The following is an 18309-nucleotide window of genomic DNA, read 5'->3' on the forward strand; positions in this document are numbered from 1 at the left end:
AAAGTTTTTTCCATGGTTCCATAATTCATGCTCTCTCCCTCCCCTCTTCCCTCCCCCTTCCTGGAGCCAACAAGCAATTCCACTGGGTTATACGTGGATTATCACTTAGTACCAAACCCCAGTCATATACCTGTATAACCAAGCGATCCATCATATGTTTTCTTCTGCGTTTCTACTCCTAGTTCTTCCTCTAGCTGTGGATAGCATGCTTTCTCACACCTAAGTCCCTCAGAGTTGTCCTAGATCATTGCGTTGTTACTAATGGCAAAGTCCATTATGTTCGATCGTCCCACAGTACTGTAGAGCCCTCTCCCTTCCTGTCTCCTTGCTCCCCTTCCAGGGCAACCTGGCCCAGGATGCCACAGATAGGTAGAGTTGATTTGAAATGAGGCCTTCTAGCCTCTACAGTAAGTGCAGGCCACATCCTACCCCCTCCCCAGGAGAGATTGTAAGCTCCTTGAGGGCAGGTGCTAGGGATACAGAGGCAAAAACCAAAGAGCCCCAGGATCCTAGACTCTTTCCCCAAATCTCTCCCTAAGTAGTAGAGTCTGGTTGGTGGCTAGAGTGCCATGCTGAGGCTCAGCAGGCCCAGTGTCCTTTGGGAGTGACTGTGTGAGCTGCAGGAAGTTGCTAGGTGTCTCTGCATATAGATGGCTATGACCTCCACGTGGGAGAGTGGGAACAGAATTAGGACCCTAAGCTTGGAGCTAGAGGGTGTGGGTTTTGTTGCAGAGTATGCAAGCTTGGGCAAGTAATTTTCCCCCAGTGGGCCTTAGTTTCCCTCTCAGTAAAATACGAGGGCTAATTTGATATTCTCCAAAGACCCTTCCAGCTCTGTGGTCCTCAGAGCTTTTCCCTTGTCAGGGACATAGCCTGTCTGGACCCATGCTAGCCCATTCCTGACCTCAGGCCTGGGCGACCTCATTCTGTACCCCACAGGAATGCAAGAGGAACACCACAAACTTCCCAAAGTGGCCATGAGATTGGAGCAGCAGTCACAGTGAGCACAAAGGAAAGGAGCCAGGGAATGTCCTCTTTGCCCCCTTCCCTTCCGCAGAGGTAGGCCACTTGAGAAAGGGTCAGGCTAAGGGACTCCCTCTCGTCATAGCGGGCCCTTCTGCATGCACCTGGCCACCTTTGGGAAAGGGTTAGGGATGTGGTTTTCCAAAGGCCGGAATATGTTAAGAATCACCTCCTCCAGAAAGCCTTCTGAGATTAGCCCTACCCAACACTGGCCACTAAGCAGTCTAGGAGCTCCTCTAGCCCTTGGGAAACAGAGAATACTTCTCCCTCCAGTAGTATCTCTTATATCCATCCCCTCTCTCCATTTTTCAGTCCACCAGTCAGCATCAGGCTTGCTCCTCTTCTTGCCCAAACCATTGCTGCCGTTCCAAGTCTGTAACCCCAAACCCCTTGCTCAAGATGCTTCCGTGACTCCCCGTTCCCTCTGGAATAAGATGCTAATGCCCCCTGTTTGTTTGCCATTTCAAGTTCTCTAGCTTAGCTCCAACTTGTCTCTCCAGACTAACTTCCCATGAATTGTCTCTTCCCTCCACTCTCTCATCCCCTCCCTCTACCACCTCAAGTGTGTAACAGCCAAACTGTCTTACTTGCTATTCCTGATACCCAGAATTCCATCATCTCCTCTTTTTGTGCCTCTGCTCAGGCTGTGGCCTCACCTACTGGACACCTTTTCCGATTCTTCCTGTTGTCAGTGCTCCCCATCTCCTGGGCTGACGTTGCTTGGACTAGACCGTATTGACCTAGTTGTGTCCAAGCGCTGCCCCCTCCCCAAGTAGAACATCAACCCCTGAAAGGCAGGGATTGTTGCCTTTTCATGTCTGGGTCCCCAGGGCCTAGCACAGCACTTATACATAGTAGGCACTTAATCAGTGCTCGAAGGGCCCGCTAGGTTTTCTGCCTCTTGCTTTGCTCTGGGTCTGTGTGTCTCAGCCACTGCCTTTCTCCCAGGGTTAGGGCTTTCATCAGAATGGGAGCTCCTTGAGGGCAGGGTCCATTTCGTGCTTTGCCTCTGTGTCCCCAGCACCTGGCGCAGTGCCCGGCACACAGTAGGTGTGGAACTGGTGTTTGTGGAGTGATCGTTCACTTTGAGCAAGGCAACTAACCATTTTCCAGGCTGACCTGGGTTTTGGGTTATCAGAGCTTCTCTTGTTTGAAGGGTTACTCCACCCCGTCCTCCCAGTGCCATCGATCTCCCCAACTTGTGCCATCCGGCTATCAGAATAACTTTCTTCCTGGCTGCCCCCTAAGCCACAATTTCTGGTGCTACTGAAGAATCGTGGAAAACCACACGGGCAGCAAAGAAAGGCGAATAAGATAAAATCTGGCAGCTCTAGGGGAGAGGCGAAGATACAACAAGTCCTAAGACTTAGAAGGGAGTATCCCGGAGTGGGGGGGAAGGGGAGGAGAGGGGGGCAGGAGGGAGGAGGAAGAGGAGGAGGAAAGGAGGCCTGTCCCTTTAAGGGGGTTGGCTGTCAATCAGAAAGCCCTTTTCTTTGCTGGAGAAGAGGACAAAGATATTCAGAGTGAAAAAGTAAAGGACGAGGAGGGAGAGGAGAGAGCAGCCAGGATTCTTCTCGCTGAAACAAGTCAGCTAGCCCACAGCGGGATAAACAGCCAAGCCCAGTTGGAGTCCGGAGTCCCAAAGACATGGGTGAGTTTTCCAAGAACTTTAGGCAGAGATGCTTGGAAGGTTGCACTGGCCAGGAGTTCAGGGCAGCAGGGTAAGCTTTTCCGGCTTCTTAATTCTAGGACCGGAGCCCTGGTCCTGGGTTTCTGTTGATCCTTGCATCAGAGCATTTGCTTTTGGTGCCTTAGTGACTCCTTTCCCTGAGGGTCCTGGGTGCCCACTGCTTTATTTCTCTCCCTTTCAGCCCCCTCCAGCCAAGGGGGCCACATTTGCCCTTCTCCTTCTGCCTCGCTCCATTTTTCTCTGTCTTCCTCCTTCAGAACTCAAAGAAGCTGAGCGGTGTCTGAGCCTCCCCTTCCCCAGCTGCTGGGCTCTGTAATCTCTTCCTGGGTTGGGAGATTAAAGGAAGGGAGGCTCGGCTCACAGAGGAGCCTGTGGCTGCTGCCCTCTGGCATCTTCTCTCCTAAGCAGGGGCTTTGGGGTAGAGCTATCCCAGCCCATCTGGCAACCAAAGTGTGCCCTTTACTGCTCTAGAAATGCAGGCTTCCTATAGGAAGGATGCTCCAGTTCCCCAGACTTTTGAATTAAGGGTCTTAGTAAAGTCTCAGTGGGACGGGCAGTCATAAAGAGCTTTCCGGAAACAAGCATTTATATAGTCCTTGCTGTGTGCCAGGCACTGTGCTAGCTTTAGCTTATTTACAAAAATGATCTCCTTTGATCCTCACAACGCCCCTGGGAGGTGGGTGCCGTCATTAACCTCATTTTACATATGAGAAAACTAAGAGAGACAGAAGAAGGGTGATTTGCCCATGGTCACATAGCTACTAAGTGTCTGAGGCCAGATTTGAACTCGGGTCTTTCTGACTTTCGGCCCAGCCCTCTATCCACTGTGCCATCTAGTTGCCTCGGTGTACAGAGTTGTCTCTTTGCAGGCCTTGTTCGAGTAGTAGAGTGCCATGGAAAGAGATCTGGCAGAGGAATCAAGAGTTCCCAGTTCTGTTGCTCACTAATTGTACCACCATGATCAAGTCACTCTTTGGGCCTCAGTGGCCTCCTGTAAAAGGAAATATTTGGATGCCTTGATTTCTAAAATCCCTTATTGCCTTAGACCTCAGCTTTTCCTTTCCCTATCTGTAAAATTAAGGAATTGGCTTAGATGGTCTCTAACAGTCCTTTCAGCCTTATGATGTGGTGTAGAGAAATCAGGCTAGAGTTGGGGAGGATCTGGGTTTGAATCCTACCTCTGACACTTCTAGCTGGGAAAGTCCCTTAACTTCCCTGAGCCTTAGTTTTCTCCTCTGTAAAATGGGGCTAATAACGGCATCTCCCTCCTAGGGTTGTTGTGAGGTTCAAGAGAGATACTCTATGGAAAAGTGCTACAGAAATATGGTCATCCGTTTCCTCACTTAGAACATGGGGATAATAATAATAATCGCTCTGCCCCTCCCTCCCTCCCTCCTTCCCTCAGTAGGGTTGTCAACAGTATTAAACCGTGCAGTGAATGGGGACGTTCCTTAAAAGCTGTATTCTGCCAGCACATGACGGCTTGACTTCTAGACTGGCTCCGGCGCCCTCGGGTTCACGAGCCCTTCCAGAATGACCTCTTAGAGCATTCTAGGTGTTGGTGTCAGAAATGGAATCCTTGGGGGGCAATACAGAGGGGGATGCTGGACTCCAGTCCTTGCCCTATGGGCTAGGGAAAACGAGAGGACTGGGAGTGATGGGTGACTCAGGCTCTAGATAGGAAGGGATGAGGGTGAAGGGAGGAGTGAACTTGGAGAGACTCAGTGCCTTTTCACTAGCCAGGAGCAGGCTCAGGACTTGAGCAGGACAAGATGACCTCAGTTAGAGGGGATTGCTAAAAGGAGAGGCAAAGTACTGGAACCCGGCTCTGGGATGAGCCATATTCATTGGCTCCCACATATTTGGGACATGGAAATGAGGCCACCTTGCAGTGATCCACAGGGTGGGGCCCCAGCCAGCGTATACCCATTCCTCTTGTATTCTTGCAAGGACACTAAAGAGTGCTGGAGTGTCAGTCCTGGCCCCTGGGAAGGGTGCAGGGATGATGTTTGGGGTGGTGTGGATGACAGCACTGTATAATGTGGCTTCGGTGGGGGACAATGATGAGAACAATGGGGCAGAAGAGCCCGAGAAGAGCACCTGATTCTATTTTTTGGTAATTAATCACTCCTTTTAGAGCAACAAAACTTTGGCTCCTAGAGGCGTCCTTTAGTCTGTTGTCTGGGAATGATGGCTGTTGCCCTGGTAACCAGACATCTTGTGCTTCACTCAAAGGGCTGCTGTTTACTGAGGAGGAAGAGTTTGGGCTGGCTCAGTGTGTGAGTGGGGTGGGCTCAGGAGAAGAGTCTGAAGGCCAAGGGTCATGGCTCAGCCCAACACCCCAGACCACCAGAAGACAAACTGGGCCCCATCACAGCAGCCCCAAGGTTACCTGGGAGATGTCGGGGAGCTGAGAACTGCAAAGGGACCAAACCAACAAGTTCTTATTTAACCAGTCCATTCCCGAGCTTTTGTCCCTCCTCCCTGCCAAAGCTAGGTGACCAGTGAGCTCTGGGAGAACAGCTGGGAAAGAGATTCTCATCCTGGAAGGGAGGAGAGGCATGGGTTTACAGACAGAGGAACTAGGCTCAGTTCCCTGCTTGGCTATCTATTACTTGGGGCATTTGGGGCTTCAGGTTCTCCATCTGAATGAGAGGGTTGGATTAGAACTCCTTCTATCCTATGGTCCCATGAGGCAAGAAATAGAGAAACGGGTCTGCTTTCCTGAGGGGGTTGGCAGCTAAACCCAAGCTTTCTAGAATTTTTGTGGGAGGGAGGAAAGGGAGGGCCAGGGACTAGGGACTTGGAACCTGAGAGAAAACCTGCTTCCAAACCTATTGGGGCTGGAACCCGTTCCCAGGATGGCATGTATCCTCCCTTCCCTATATGAAGGGATTTGGCCAAGCTCTCACAGGTCAGTAGCACCTGAGCACATGGGTTTGCCCAGGCTTTCTCTGGACCACGTCCTCACTTCTGCCTTCTAACCAAGGTACTCAAAGATTGGCAGAATGGGCTAGATGCCGATGCTACAGGGAAGTCTGTCCCCAAATGGACACATCCTCTAATGGTCACCAAATAGCAGAAATGGAAGGGATACTGACCATCACCTCATCCGGCTCTCTTATTTACTGATGAGAAAAACCTTAGACTCTGAGAAAAAGGAAGGAACTTGGCTAAACTTCCTCAGCAAACTAATGGCAAGGATACACAGTAACCCCTTGCAGCAAATTGCCTCTGGCTTCACCCATTTTGGTCTCCCCACTCCCATACCCCAGGCTGGCTTTGATTGGTCCCCAGAAGCCAGATACACTGCAAAGGCAGCAAATGAGGAAAGAAAAAAGGCATGGAATGGGGAAGGAAGCCAGCTCACAGATAAGGCTTTTTGTCTGACTATGCTCATCTTGGCAGAGGGCTTATTGTTTTTCTCTGCCTCTGCCTGCTGTTTGTTCTTTCAGGCCTAGAACCCACTCACCAAACCTCATCCATTCCCAGTATCAGTCACAGCTGTTCTAGCATCTTGGCCCTGTTTGCCATAAGACCCTATGAAGAAAGGCTCTACTGATAGGGGCAGGTCCTGGGTGGAGGGGGTGAGATGGGTTCCTCGTCTGAGACGTAGAGATGAGGCAAGCTTCTTTCTCTCTCTCTCTCTCTTCTCTCTCTCTCTCTCTCTCTCTCTCTCTCTCTCTCTCTCTCTCTCTCTCTCTTGTTTTATTGATGTACTTTAAAAAGGTTACAAATATTTACAGAATATCCCCATTTCACGAGGTCTTTTATAATGAAATAAAATTAACGACAATTATTATCTGAAACTGCATGCAACATTCCACAAGCTTCTCTCTTAATGGAGCATGCCGTATTATTTAGGATACCCTTAGGTTCCCTTTCTGTCAAATAACTGAAAGAGGTAGGCTAGGAATTCTGCAGGGCTACTTTCTGCTGGCCCTGTCTTTCCCATCCTTCGATGAGTTCCTTCATTGCTGCTGACCTTCCACCGGTGAGTCCCCCACCAAAGGGAAGATGGGGAAGGGAATGAAGACTTGGGGAGCTAGCTTCTGGTAAAGGTGATAGCTTTGGGTGGAGTCCAGTCTTTTCAGGTTGGCATTGGTCAGAGTGATAGTTCCCAAATCTCCAGCTGGAAATATATCTTGGGACCACTGGACCGTCATGCAGAACATCGAGGTGAAAGGACTTCAGGTCCAATGATGGCTTACTCTGAATTAGACAAGGTTGGCCAACCAGGATAGAGAATTGGCAAAGAATGCCCTGTAGCCAGAACTGAGCCGAACTTTCCTCTTCCTGGTTGCCCAGAGTCTTTCTGATTGGCCACGGTCTTACACTGTCTTTTAATGTTTTCACAGGTTTTAGTCTAGCTGGAGAGAAAGGATCCCAAGAAAACAGAATCTTAGAGCTGGAAGGGACCTCAGAGGTCACCAAGTCCAACCCTCTCATTTTTCAGATGAGGAAACTGAGGCCCAACCCCATGAAGTAACTTGCCTAAGGACCTGCAAGGTAGTAGGTGGCAGAGCTGGGATTGAAGCCAGCTCTTCTGACTCCAAGCCAAATGCGCTTGAAGGCAGGCACCAGGAGGTATCATTTCTTTTCTTCATGGTTTCTTATCAGAACCTTCTCAACTGTTACTGTTCTTCACATTTCTGTCTTGCTTTAAAATTTGCAAAGCATTCTTCTCAAATGATGTTAGGATGTAGGTAATGCAATAATTATTGTCTCCTTCTTCAAGGCCAGAGTTCCTCACACTATGCCAAGCTGTTCCTCATGAAATGGAAAGTATGGGGCACTGTGTTTCAGGAAGGACTTAGATCGAAATCCCATCTCTGAGACTCCCTAGCTGAATGACCTGAAGGAAGTCACTTTACTCATCTCAGCCTCAGTTTCCTCATCCATAAAATGGAAATAATAATACCTGCAATGCCTGTGTCACAGAGTGGTAGAGAGGCTCCATCCAGTACAGTGATATGTGCCGTGAACATCAGGAGTCATAGATTTTCTTGTATTATCCTGAGGAGTCTGAGGATATGCTGCCATCTGCTAACTGTCACATAGTTTCTCCTGCAGGTTCCCAAGACCAAAGTGTTCTGACAAGAAAGGATCCTAAAACACTCTCCTGATTCAAGCAAACCATTTGGCCTTTTGCACTGTAAATACTAAATACTTCCATTGGATCTCATCTAGTTGTAAGACTGAGGATTGACATCGGCATTCTGGGGACCCATATTCCTGGCTTTTCCCATTTGGGGATGTAACCGTGGCAGGGCTCCTGGGGTTATTTGCATGCCCTGAATTGCTGGGCATAGATGCCACCTGAATGTGCCTTAATTCCTTTTTTATGTTCGCATTGTGAATTTCAAAGGCGATTTTGCTGGTGCCTTTCAGGCGGCTTGCCCCAGGAGCCAAAGGTGCCAGTTATGGCTCTGACAAGCAACTACCCTGATGCTGACTGACCTTCGTCCTGGTCCTGGTCTTGCTGCTGTCCCTAGTCCTGGTGCTGATCCCAGTGCTAATGGGCAGACATGGGTTTCCACATTATGGAGGAGCTGCTTCTAGCTAACAAGCAATAGATTTATCCAGTGCTATTGATTTCATTGGTGCCTTTGGATTTTTTGCTGAAACTTCTGCTTTTTCTTTTCCTTTGTTTTTAGCTGCAAATGAGGCACCAAGAGAGCTATGCTAGGGTGTTTGAGGTCTAGGGAAATGGAGAATGAAAGGACATCAGAGCTGTTGTTGGCAAGTCAAATACCACCCTTCCCTCTCTCCCAGTTCAGCCTTTGCTGGAGCTGGGAGCATCCGAAAGGAAGGTCTTCTGGCTATTCAGAGCAGCATACACATGCAGAGCAAATGTACCAGGCTGGGGAGGGGGGGAACCTTTTCAAATGCAGCTTTGGTCCCACTGATTGTTACTGCATGGGCCTGCCCAGTTTGGGGCAGTCTGGACAGTGATTGGCAGTTGCTGTGGGTGGCACCCTTAACCCTCTACTTACCCAGAGTATTTCCATTGTTGCCTATTCCTACCCCCATCCACCCCCAGCCCCTATAACAGAATCCTAAGGAGGCCAGAGAGAGGTGGCCCTGGTACAAAAAGCCCCTTTGTCCTGGAAATTGTGGAGGGCTCTGTCTCAGTCCTGACCTTGTGCCAGGGTGAGAAGGAAGCAGTGGGATCACTGACCCCTCCTGGAATTGAAGGGCCCTTCTTTAGAAGAAGAGATTAGGATGAGAGAGAATGGCGAGGAACAGAGAGTTGGAGACACAGAAGGAAAACCTCTCCATTGTCTACCTCAAAGTCTCCCTTTCTCTTAACTCAGAACAAAAAAAGGGTGTGATGGCTTGGGAACAAGAAATATACTTTCCCTTCACTCCCTAGAGGCAGAAGACTCATTTCCAGGTTTGTACTAAGAGGCACCATCTCTCTGGCACTCTCACACGTTGTGTGGGCAAACAGAAGTCCAGGCCTATCCAAGCTCTCTTTTGAAAAGTTCTTGCTGACTAAACTTATACTTCATTCTCAGCGGCGACACAGCACTGGATCCCGGCTCGAGTTCTGTGGTCAGCCGTGGGCACCACATCTTAGAAGGGACACTAACAGCCTAGACTATGTCCAAAGGATGGAAGCCAGAGGGGCGAGGGCCAGAGCACACAGGCTTTTATTTTTTATTTTTTTTTGAATGTTTTTTTTTTATTTTAAACCCTTAACTTCTGTGTATTGACTCATAGGTGGAAGAGTGGTAAGGGTAGGCAATGGGGATCAAGTGACTTGCCCAGGGTCACACAGCTGGGAAGTGTCTGAGGCCGGATTTGAACCTAGGACCTCCCGTCTCTAGGCCTGGCTCTCAATCCACTGAGCTACCCAGCTGCCCCCACAGGCTTTTATTTTATTTTTATGTTGCTCTAAAAAAGGCTTCGCCTCTCTCTGCCCTCATAACAAAGAAGTATATGGTTAGGCAAAGCAGACACATGGATTGTATAGAATAGTAAATCCTCTGTAGTCTACTGGTGACGCCTCTCAGCTTCAGATGACTGGCTGATATTCAGTGCTTGAGCCGAGTTCCAGGGTCCTGCTGGGTTCTTCCTTTACGTCCTTGTGGACATTCTATATGCAGGCCTCTTGGTCCTGCTTATTCCAAAGCACTTCAAATAGAATTAGACTTGGGCTGCTTTATCTTGGAGAGCAGCAAAAGTGATGGGAAGGTGGGGTTTAATCTCAGTATAAAGGCCAAATTTCCAACCCTGAGTACAAGAGGCTGCTTCAAGAGACATCGAATTCTTTGTCACTGAACACCTGAAAGTAGAGGCGGGATAAACATTTGTCAGGGGTGGCATAGACAGAGGGGATTCCTGATCTGGGTAGATATCACTGTGGTGACAGATATGAAGAATACGGCTGGACGAAATAGTCACTTTAACCAGAGGCTGAATCCTTTAATTCTACTGCCACCACTAATAATAATAGCTCATATATATTTAGCTCTTTAAGGCCTATAAAGGACTTTACATATATATGATCTTATTTGATCCTTAAAACAAGCCTGACACACTCACCGTGGTCCAAAGGAAGAGGCCGAGGGATCTTATTTTGTTGCTAATGTGACCATTTTTTTGGTTCGAGTTTGGGTTTTGAAGTCTTTGGTATTAGTATGTAGGATTTTTAAATTTAAATTTAATTTTTGTTTTCGGTTCCAAGTTTGCTCCCTTCCACCACCCACTTCCCCTACCAATTAAGAAGGCAAGAAATATGATACTCATTATATGTACGAAGTCATGTAGAACACAGTTCCCTATTAGCCGTGCACAGTCTACTCTTCGGTATGTTTGGAGGCCCAAGCCAGGGCTGTAGAGCTGATGCGTAACTTCTCTGAATCTCTGCTTCCCCTCTCTCTTGAAGATATCAGAATCAGGGATATCAAAGGCCCCTTCCATTTCTGCCAGTCTCTGATTCTTAGCTCTACCTGAGTCTATTGACATTCCAAAGATAAAGATTACAATGATGGTATGTTTGCTCTGTGAGTGAAGGCAATCCTACCAGGATTTAGATTTTCATTGAAGTTTCTGTAATGTAACTAGACGGTGCCAATTATCAGATGTTCCTATGGGCAAGGCTGAAAAGAAAATGCTGTGGGTCTAAAGGAAATCAGGCAATAGGTACCCTGCTTTGAGAAAGTCCCTAACAGGAACATTTCAAGCTGACCAAACAGTTAAGTTTTCTCCGCTTTATAAAGGGATTCACAACAGGTTTATTTGTTTTAAATAGCAGGACACTCCAATATCTGAAACGGGATCTGAACTTCATTCTTTCAGACTCCAAGTCCAGAGGTCTACAAAATATAACGTAGAAAAAAATTGTCTGGATGGATTCCCCCCTTGGATAAACGTGGAAGGAACATCCAGTCATGTACTTTCCTTCTGCCTTTTAGGGATCCTGTCGAAAGGTAGCCAACTCCAGGCCATGATCCTAGTCATTTGGTGGGTCACAGGCTTTCCAATGCATTTTGTTTCTGTTTGTCCTTTGCTTGGCCTCTTCTCTTTCGCAGCCCCCTGGATGAAGAGGGCATTGACTGGGGGGCAAGCTCTCTCCTGCATTGAGTCACATACACATATTAGCTCTGGTTGGGCCAAGAGACTGGGTTTGGAATTTAGCCTCATCAGAGACTGTTGGCATTTCAAAGACACCTGATTCCCTTTCTTTGGGATATTTTTCTCACCACAGAAAGGCATTTCGTGCTTTACTGCCTTCTTGCTTGGATAGGACCACAATGTGGTTCATTGGCTGCTGAGATTGGCCAAGCCAGGATACAAAGAACAAAGCAAAATTTTAAAGAAATCATTAGGTCTGGAGAGAGCAGTAAGTGCCCTGTTTGCATTTGCCAGTGCCATCGCCTCCCCTGGTAGTCATTTCTGCCTTCTTGGACTGTCCCCCATCTTCCTAAGCTAAGAAAACATAAACATTGTCCTGAGTGAACTCCTTCCAGATCCATGCAGCTCCCTAATCCAGGGAAGGCCAATCATGCCTCAAGGTGAGAAGGAATGTGTGTGAAGGGTGTGAAGAGCTTTGAGCCCCTCCTCATGGGAGCTTCTGAAGGTCACAGGCTGCTTGGGCCAGGTGCCTAGCACAGTGTCTGACACATCATAGGTATTTAATGGCAGTTGGAACTGAAGCGAAGCCTTGCTCTGACAACTTACTGACTGTTCACCTTCTATCTCATCTTTACCTCTGTGCCACAGTGAAGAACAGGACACAAGAATGTGAGTGATTCTTTTTTATCACCTGTCCTCCCTCTAAGCACAGCGTACATTAAAGTTCCTCCATTTAGCCCCAAGGGACTCAGTCACACTCTCAGAACTCCTGCAGCCTTTGTCTGTACCGTTCATTTAGCATCTTATATCATTGAGGATCTAGTTGAACTTGCCGATTAGACCATATGCTTCTCGAGGGCAGGATATACCAGAACTGTGCACTAAGTATTTGTTGGTTGAGTGTAAAAATAAACCAAGGGGACCAAAAGGAGAGAGTGAGCAGACTGAATCTCTCCCAGGTTCACCTTGATTTCTTATGAGTCTTTCTAGGATATATTTTCCTTTTTGAGTTATGCATTTGATTAATGCATTTTTTGGACTTTGGGGAAAAGCTATTTCCCTTGTCTCATTCTGTCCCTAGACCAAGTCTCCCCTAAGGGGAGGGTGAGTGTGTCTTTCTAAGCTTGGAGGGCTTCTGTAGTGCTTTGCTTTACCCACTCTATGGTTTGCATACTGTTTTTTTTTTGGTTTCTTTTACATCGATTCATGTAAGTCTTCCCAAGCTTCTCTGAATTCTTCATATGCTGTAATTTGTTCAGTCTGTACTCAAGAAGCAGGTGCAATCTTTCTTTTGAGGCTGAGTCTCTTGCCAATTCCAGAGCACCCAGTCTGGGTTTTCTGGGATCTAGCCTGAGGACTTGATGTTGCTATTCAAATAGAGCTTGTCAGCCAGAGAATGGAGTGGTGTAACGGTGCCATCAGGATTGCCCTAAACCAGTGTTGGCAAACCCATGGCATGTGTGCCTCTATGTGCCAGATGAGGCTGCTTTGTCCCCACCTCTCCACAGTGCCTGAGGACATTTTTCACATGCCCCACCCCTCTTCTCAGCAGTGCAATGTGAGCACTTCCTCCCTCCCCTGTCTGAGGTAATGCAGGGATGGGGTGGCTCACAGGCAGCTTGAAGGTACAGTTTGGGCATGCCGTCTCTAAAAGGTTCACCATCACTGCCCTAAACCCTTGACTTTTGATCTCCTCTCTCTCCTAGGCTTGTTAGAGTGCTGTGCAAGATGTATGGTCGGGGCACCCTTTGCTTCCCTCGTGGCCACTGGGCTGTGTTTCTTTGGGGTAGCACTGTTCTGTGGCTGTGGACATGAGGCACTCACTGGCACAGAGAAGTTGATTGAGACCTACTTTTCCAAAAACTACCAAGACTATGAATATCTCATTAATGTGTAAGTACTTTCCCTTTCTCTTTCCTGGAGATCTTCTCTGTGTCCCTTCCCTCCTCTCCCCATCCCAAACCGTGGCCAGAACTGGCTGTTAGAATTAGCCTCTAACATGCCAACAGGGAATTGATGCTCAGCATGATGGGACCCCTTTAATCTTCTCTCTGGGGCTGCCCCTTTCCAGCTCTCCTGAGAAAGAAATCCCAAGCTCAGGAAAGGGCAAGCTGCCCACCTATCTTCTGTTTGCTCACCTATTTTCTGTCTAACTTCTGCTAGGTATGGTGAATATTGATTGAGTTGGACCTTCCATCAGGGTAGGTATGGTGGACTCAGGGGATACATGTCTGCTGGACAGAACAGGAGTTGCTGTCCTCGGTGTGTCCTGTTTAGTACCTGACTGTGCTCAGGCCCAGGGCCAAGTATCTCTTTCCCCCCAAGCTTCCCTTGGGCCTTTTCAGTGTGATATTGTAGCAAGTTAGACATCCACTCCTTTCATCCTTTCTTCATCTCTAGCCTATTTCCTGTCCTAGCTCCTTTTGAGGTAGCCTCCCCCCCCCCAACGGTTAGGACAAGGGAGTAGCACCTAGGTACTTGAGAATACAGGATAAGTGAGGCTGGCCTGTGGGCAGAGCTGGGTCATGCTTGTGCCACTGTGGATATCCTATCCTGTCTTTCTCTCCCTTTTTTGCTGGGGAAGGGGGGCAAACATAGGTCCTTCTAGAGAGCATCTCTCAGCATCGCCAAGGAACTCACTTTGCAAAAGAGGAGCTGGGCCCTGAATTAACAAGGCTTCTCTCCTCCCTTCTCTTTCTGTCTGTTCATCCAGGATCCATGCCTTCCAGTATGTTATTTATGGCACCGCTTCTTTCTTCTTCCTTTATGGGGCCCTCCTTTTGGCTGAGGGCTTTTACACCACTGGTGCTGTCCGACAGATTTTTGGCGACTACAAGACCACCATCTGCGGCAAGGGCCTGAGCGCTACGGTAACAGGGGGCCCGAAGGGGAGGGGTTCCAGAGGCCAACATCAAGCTCACTCTTTGGAGAGGGTGTGTCATTGTTTGGGAAAATGGCTAGGACATCCCGACAAGGTGATCATCCTCCGGATTTTGTGGGAATAACAAGGGGTGGGAGGCAGTCTGGGGTGAGCTTGTGGCCCTGTTCCAGCCCGATGCTGGGCCCTCTGCAGGGGCCCAGCTGTCCAAGGCTGGAAGGGTGGCCACTCCGGAGCAAGAGGGTCTGGAAGAACACGGTGCCCAGCTGGCTCAGCCTCCTCTTCCCATAGGTCCCTGGCAAAATCAGTTTCTAAAAAGACAAGGTAGTCTGGGGAAGTGATTGCTCAAGCAAGACATTTCTAAGACCTCTGCTGGCGTGCCCTTTTTCCTCCTAGGCTAAGAAACTATTTTATCAGAGGCTCAATTAAACATGGCCCTCAGAATGGCTCAGTTTTACATCCGTTAAGGGTTATGAAGTGCCTGTGATATAAGTGGAGAACAGTTGTGGCAATGAAGTGATTAGCAGGCGTGGCAGAAGCCAGGAAGTTCTGGTCTCCAGGCCTGCTTCTCAAGGGATCTTGAAGGGGTTGGACTAGATTAGACTGGGAGCCTGTAAAAGTCTCTTGCTAAGGCCAGAGTGGTCCCCATGTTTTCTGTCAACGCTCTAAGGAGCCACTCCCCCCAGCCCCCCTGCTGCCAGCACTTGGCTTAGAAAAGTTGTATGGGAGCCCCAGGTTCGATCTGCAATTGGCTTTGGGTTCTGTTTGGGGGCCAGAATGGTTCCCAACTGGGAACGTTTTCCAGGCTCAGCCTAAGGCAGGAGAAAAGATGGGGCACGGCTTTCTTTCAAGACCTGCTTCCGGCTTTTTGCACCTTTTCTGCCCAGGAACTAACTTGCAAACCTCTCTAACCCAGGGTGATAACTGTCCCATGCCACCTGGCAGAGGTGCCCCTCTCTCATTTCAGTTGTTGGGAATCTCCGGTGTGTGGAACACACTGCTCAGGGGTCTCCTGGCTTGTGAGCCAGCTTGCACATGTCTCTGCTTGGTAACCTCCTTTTCTTGGTCATCTGGGTTGTTTTTGTAGTTTGTGGGCATCACCTATGCCCTGACAGTTGTCTGGCTGCTGGTGTTTGCTTGCTCTGCTGTGCCTGTCTACATATACTTCAACACCTGGACAACCTGCCAATCCATTGCCTTCCCCAGCAAGACCTCAGCTAGCATAGGCAGTCTCTGTGCTGATGCCAGGATGTATGGTATGTAGAACCTCTTAGATGCCAAGACATGAAGTCCCAGGGTGGGTGGGTGGGCCAATGCCCTTGAGGTCGTGAGGCCATCTGGCACCATTAAACCAGAGGAAATCCAATTCCGCAAGCATTTATTTAGCACGGAGAGGTAGAGCCCCTTCCCTTAGGAAGTTTACACAACATATACACAGATAAGCCGGAGGTCAGGGAAATTTGGTTGCCTGGGTTTACGGCTGATTAAAACTCCCCCAGAAGGCAGCTTCGGCTCTCTGCAGGCTTTCTTTTCAGCTTTTCTCATCCTTGCCAAATAAATGGAAGCCTGAGTAGTCTTTTCCCTAGGGTAGGGTTTCCTTGAAGATAGTGGGAATTTTCTAGCCTGGTCTTACTGCTGACGGGTATGTTCTAGTCGGCTGTTATCTCCACAGCAAAGTAGGCCCTTTAGGCCCACAGACTCCCAATGGAGCATTCCCTTTTGTGGGCAGCACACCCCAAGGCCTTCCTCTTCCTAGAAAGAGCAGGCCTTCTTTGGGCTCTAGGCCTCCCCTGCACAGCTCATTTTTGTCTTGCTCAGGTGTCCTCCCCTGGAATGCTTTCCCTGGAAAGGTGTGCGGCTCCAACCTTCTGTCCATCTGTAAAACAGCCGAGGTGAGTGGCCCATGGAGGTTGCTGGCAGCGAGGGCTCCTGCCTGTGGCCGTCAGCACAGGGCACTCTCAGCAGTGGCATCATGGGCTCATCTGAGTCACTCGAGGCTTGGGCTAAGTTGATTCCCCGTCCCTCCCCCCCATCCCCTTGCCCCAGAGCAATCCACGTCTTGGAGGAAGGCTGGGGCCCACTGGCCAAAATGGCTCAAGGGAGAGGAGGTGAAATGCTTCTGACCTGGGGGAGAGGGAACTTGCTGCTGTTCTGGGGAAAAGACCACAAATAGCTCTCTGCAGTTTTATTCACAGGTTTTGCAAAGCCAATCCAAACTTTCTTTGAGAAATTTTTCATTTGATTTTAAGAAGAAATTCAGAATTTCTTCTTAATCCCTGCTGGGAGACAGAGAGATGCTATACCCTGAGGACGCGGAAGGGGAGCAATTCCCAGGGAAGAAAGAAGCGGGCTCGTGGGCATGGGCATGGGATTTTAGGAGAGTGTTGGGCACCGTAGGATGTTCTGCAGGGGAGAGCAAAGAAGGCTCAGTGCATATCCCCACAAAGGTTCCCATGTAGTTGGGGATACAGAATGCACGTGTGAGCCAACAGCTGGCCAAACGTGTGCTGCTTTCTTGGCATTCACTACTGGCTGTTTCCTTGCAGTTCCAAATGACCTTCCACCTGTTTATTGCGGCCTTCATCGGGGCTGCAGCCACCCTGGTTTCCCTGGTGAGTTAACCCTTTTCATTATCTCAAGAAATGTGCCCGACTAGCTTAGGTGAGGAGCCTACTTATAGGGAGGAAGAGAGGGCCTCTCTGCCCTGGGAGACAACTGTTGCAGGAAGACACTGTTAGAACAAAATAGGGCTTACCACACTGTGTTCTTTGGGCTGCTTTAATCTGATAATTGTTATCAAGTCAGGAAAAATAGATGGAAAGAAGAAAGAGGATGTGCAGGAAGGGAAGGGCTGGGCTTGCGATCTGGAGAAGCTCTCACAGGACCGTGAAAGGTGGCCATGGCTGGGCATGGGCCACCACTGAGCACTTGCTTTGGTACCAGGGCCAGGGGGTCATGCCAAAGGGTTGTGCCAGAAGTTGAGCTATTCAGTGAGGCCCTCAAAGTACTCCCCTGGGAAAGCGGGCCAGGGAAACTATCAACATCTCCATCTTGTTACAACCAGGTGAGATAAGTAGTACAAGGTATCATTCCTAGTTTTCGGAAGAGGTTAATTAACTTGCTCATACTAACAGCAGGAGACTGTGCCTCCTAGTCAGAAGAGCCAGGTTCAAGTCTAGTGCTTGTTCCACTCTGCTTTGAACGTATGGGAGCAGGCCACTTAAAGGAAGTAACTCCAAAGGCTTCCAGCCAAATTTTCAGGAGGAAGGACTAAGGCATATTGTTTTGGGTAAAGCGGAGTTTTCCTGATGATCCACACTCTCTTTTTTTCTTTTCTCTCAGCTCACTTTCATGATCGCGGCCACATACAACTTTGCTGTCCTGAAACTCATGGGCCGAGGCACCAAGTTCTAATCTCCAGGGCAGCACTTCCCCAGAATTCCCTTTCTTTCTCTAACAGCCAGGCTCTAACCAGACAGCCAGGCATTGCTGCATCTCCCATCTTAACTCTCTGCCTTCAGTGCTGACTGGCCCTCCTCGTGTAATCATAATCGACAAGTATAACAAGAAAGGAGAGACTCAATGCTGGAGGCCGTTCTCTATCATCTCCCTTCTGTACCTCTTTATAGCATTGGGCTTTTCAACTCTTCCTGCTAGAAATGGGAAATGGCAAAGAAGGGGACTTCCTTTCATAAAGAAGTGTGCACTTTTTAAGCATCTCCCAAGGACCAGGTGGTACCTTCTTCACCAAGGTCCTTCCACTGACGGCGAAGAAAGGAGAGGGAGGGAGAGAAGGGGGAGAGGGAGGGAAGAGATGGAGAGAGAGAGAGAGAGAGAGAGAGAGAGAGAGAGAGAGAGAGAGAGNGAGAGAGAGAGAGAGAGAGAGAGAGAGAGAGAGAGAGAGAGAGAGAGAGAGAGAGAGATCGCCTTTTCATCACCCTCCATAGGGGCCAGTGATCTTGTAATAGACAGTGGAACACTCTCCTCTCTTCTTACTGCTATTTGAGAAGGTGGGGGTGGGGGATAGGGAGGATTGCCCCTGTCAACGTGAAAATTTGCCCCAATCTGCCTACCGTAACTGGGAGAAGAGGGTCAGAGCAAGGATCTTTCAGCCATGGAAGGAGAGCACTGACCC

The 18309-nt window shown here is 48.9% G+C and overlaps 1 protein-coding gene across 2 annotated transcripts; it reads left to right on the forward strand.

Annotated features, from left to right (window-relative positions):
• Positions 1 to 2568: 2568 nt before the first annotated feature.
• On the forward strand, positions 2569 to 17934 carry PLP1 (proteolipid protein 1). 2 transcript variants are annotated; one of them, XM_044682558.1, is made up of 7 exons: positions 2569 to 2674; positions 13003 to 13189; positions 14010 to 14271; positions 15262 to 15430; positions 15993 to 16066; positions 16721 to 16786; positions 17517 to 17934. In XM_044682558.1, exons 1-7 carry the CDS (start codon positions 2671 to 2673, stop codon positions 17586 to 17588), a joined length of 834 nt encoding a protein of 277 aa, XP_044538493.1. In that variant the 5' UTR covers positions 2569 to 2670; the 3' UTR covers positions 17589 to 17934. The 2 variants fall into 2 exon arrangements, with proteins under 2 accessions (XP_044538493.1, XP_044538494.1); XM_044682559.1 differs by having other exon boundaries at positions 14010 to 14166.
• Positions 17935 to 18309: the final 375 nt, after the last annotated feature.

The sequence above is a fragment of the Gracilinanus agilis genome, chromosome X, assembly GCF_016433145.1.
Source record: "Gracilinanus agilis isolate LMUSP501 chromosome X, AgileGrace, whole genome shotgun sequence".
NCBI lineage: Eukaryota > Metazoa > Chordata > Mammalia > Didelphimorphia > Didelphidae > Gracilinanus > Gracilinanus agilis.

Coding starts and splice junctions, on each gene's coding strand:
- PLP1 (XM_044682558.1), top strand. Junction 14,272..15,261: donor GGCTAGGACATCCCGACAAG/GTGATCATCCTC, acceptor TTGTTTTTGTAG/TTTGTGGGCATCACCTATGC. Junction 16,787..17,516: donor CAGCCACCCTGGTTTCCCTG/GTGAGTTAACCC, acceptor CTTTTCTCTCAG/CTCACTTTCATGATCGCGGC.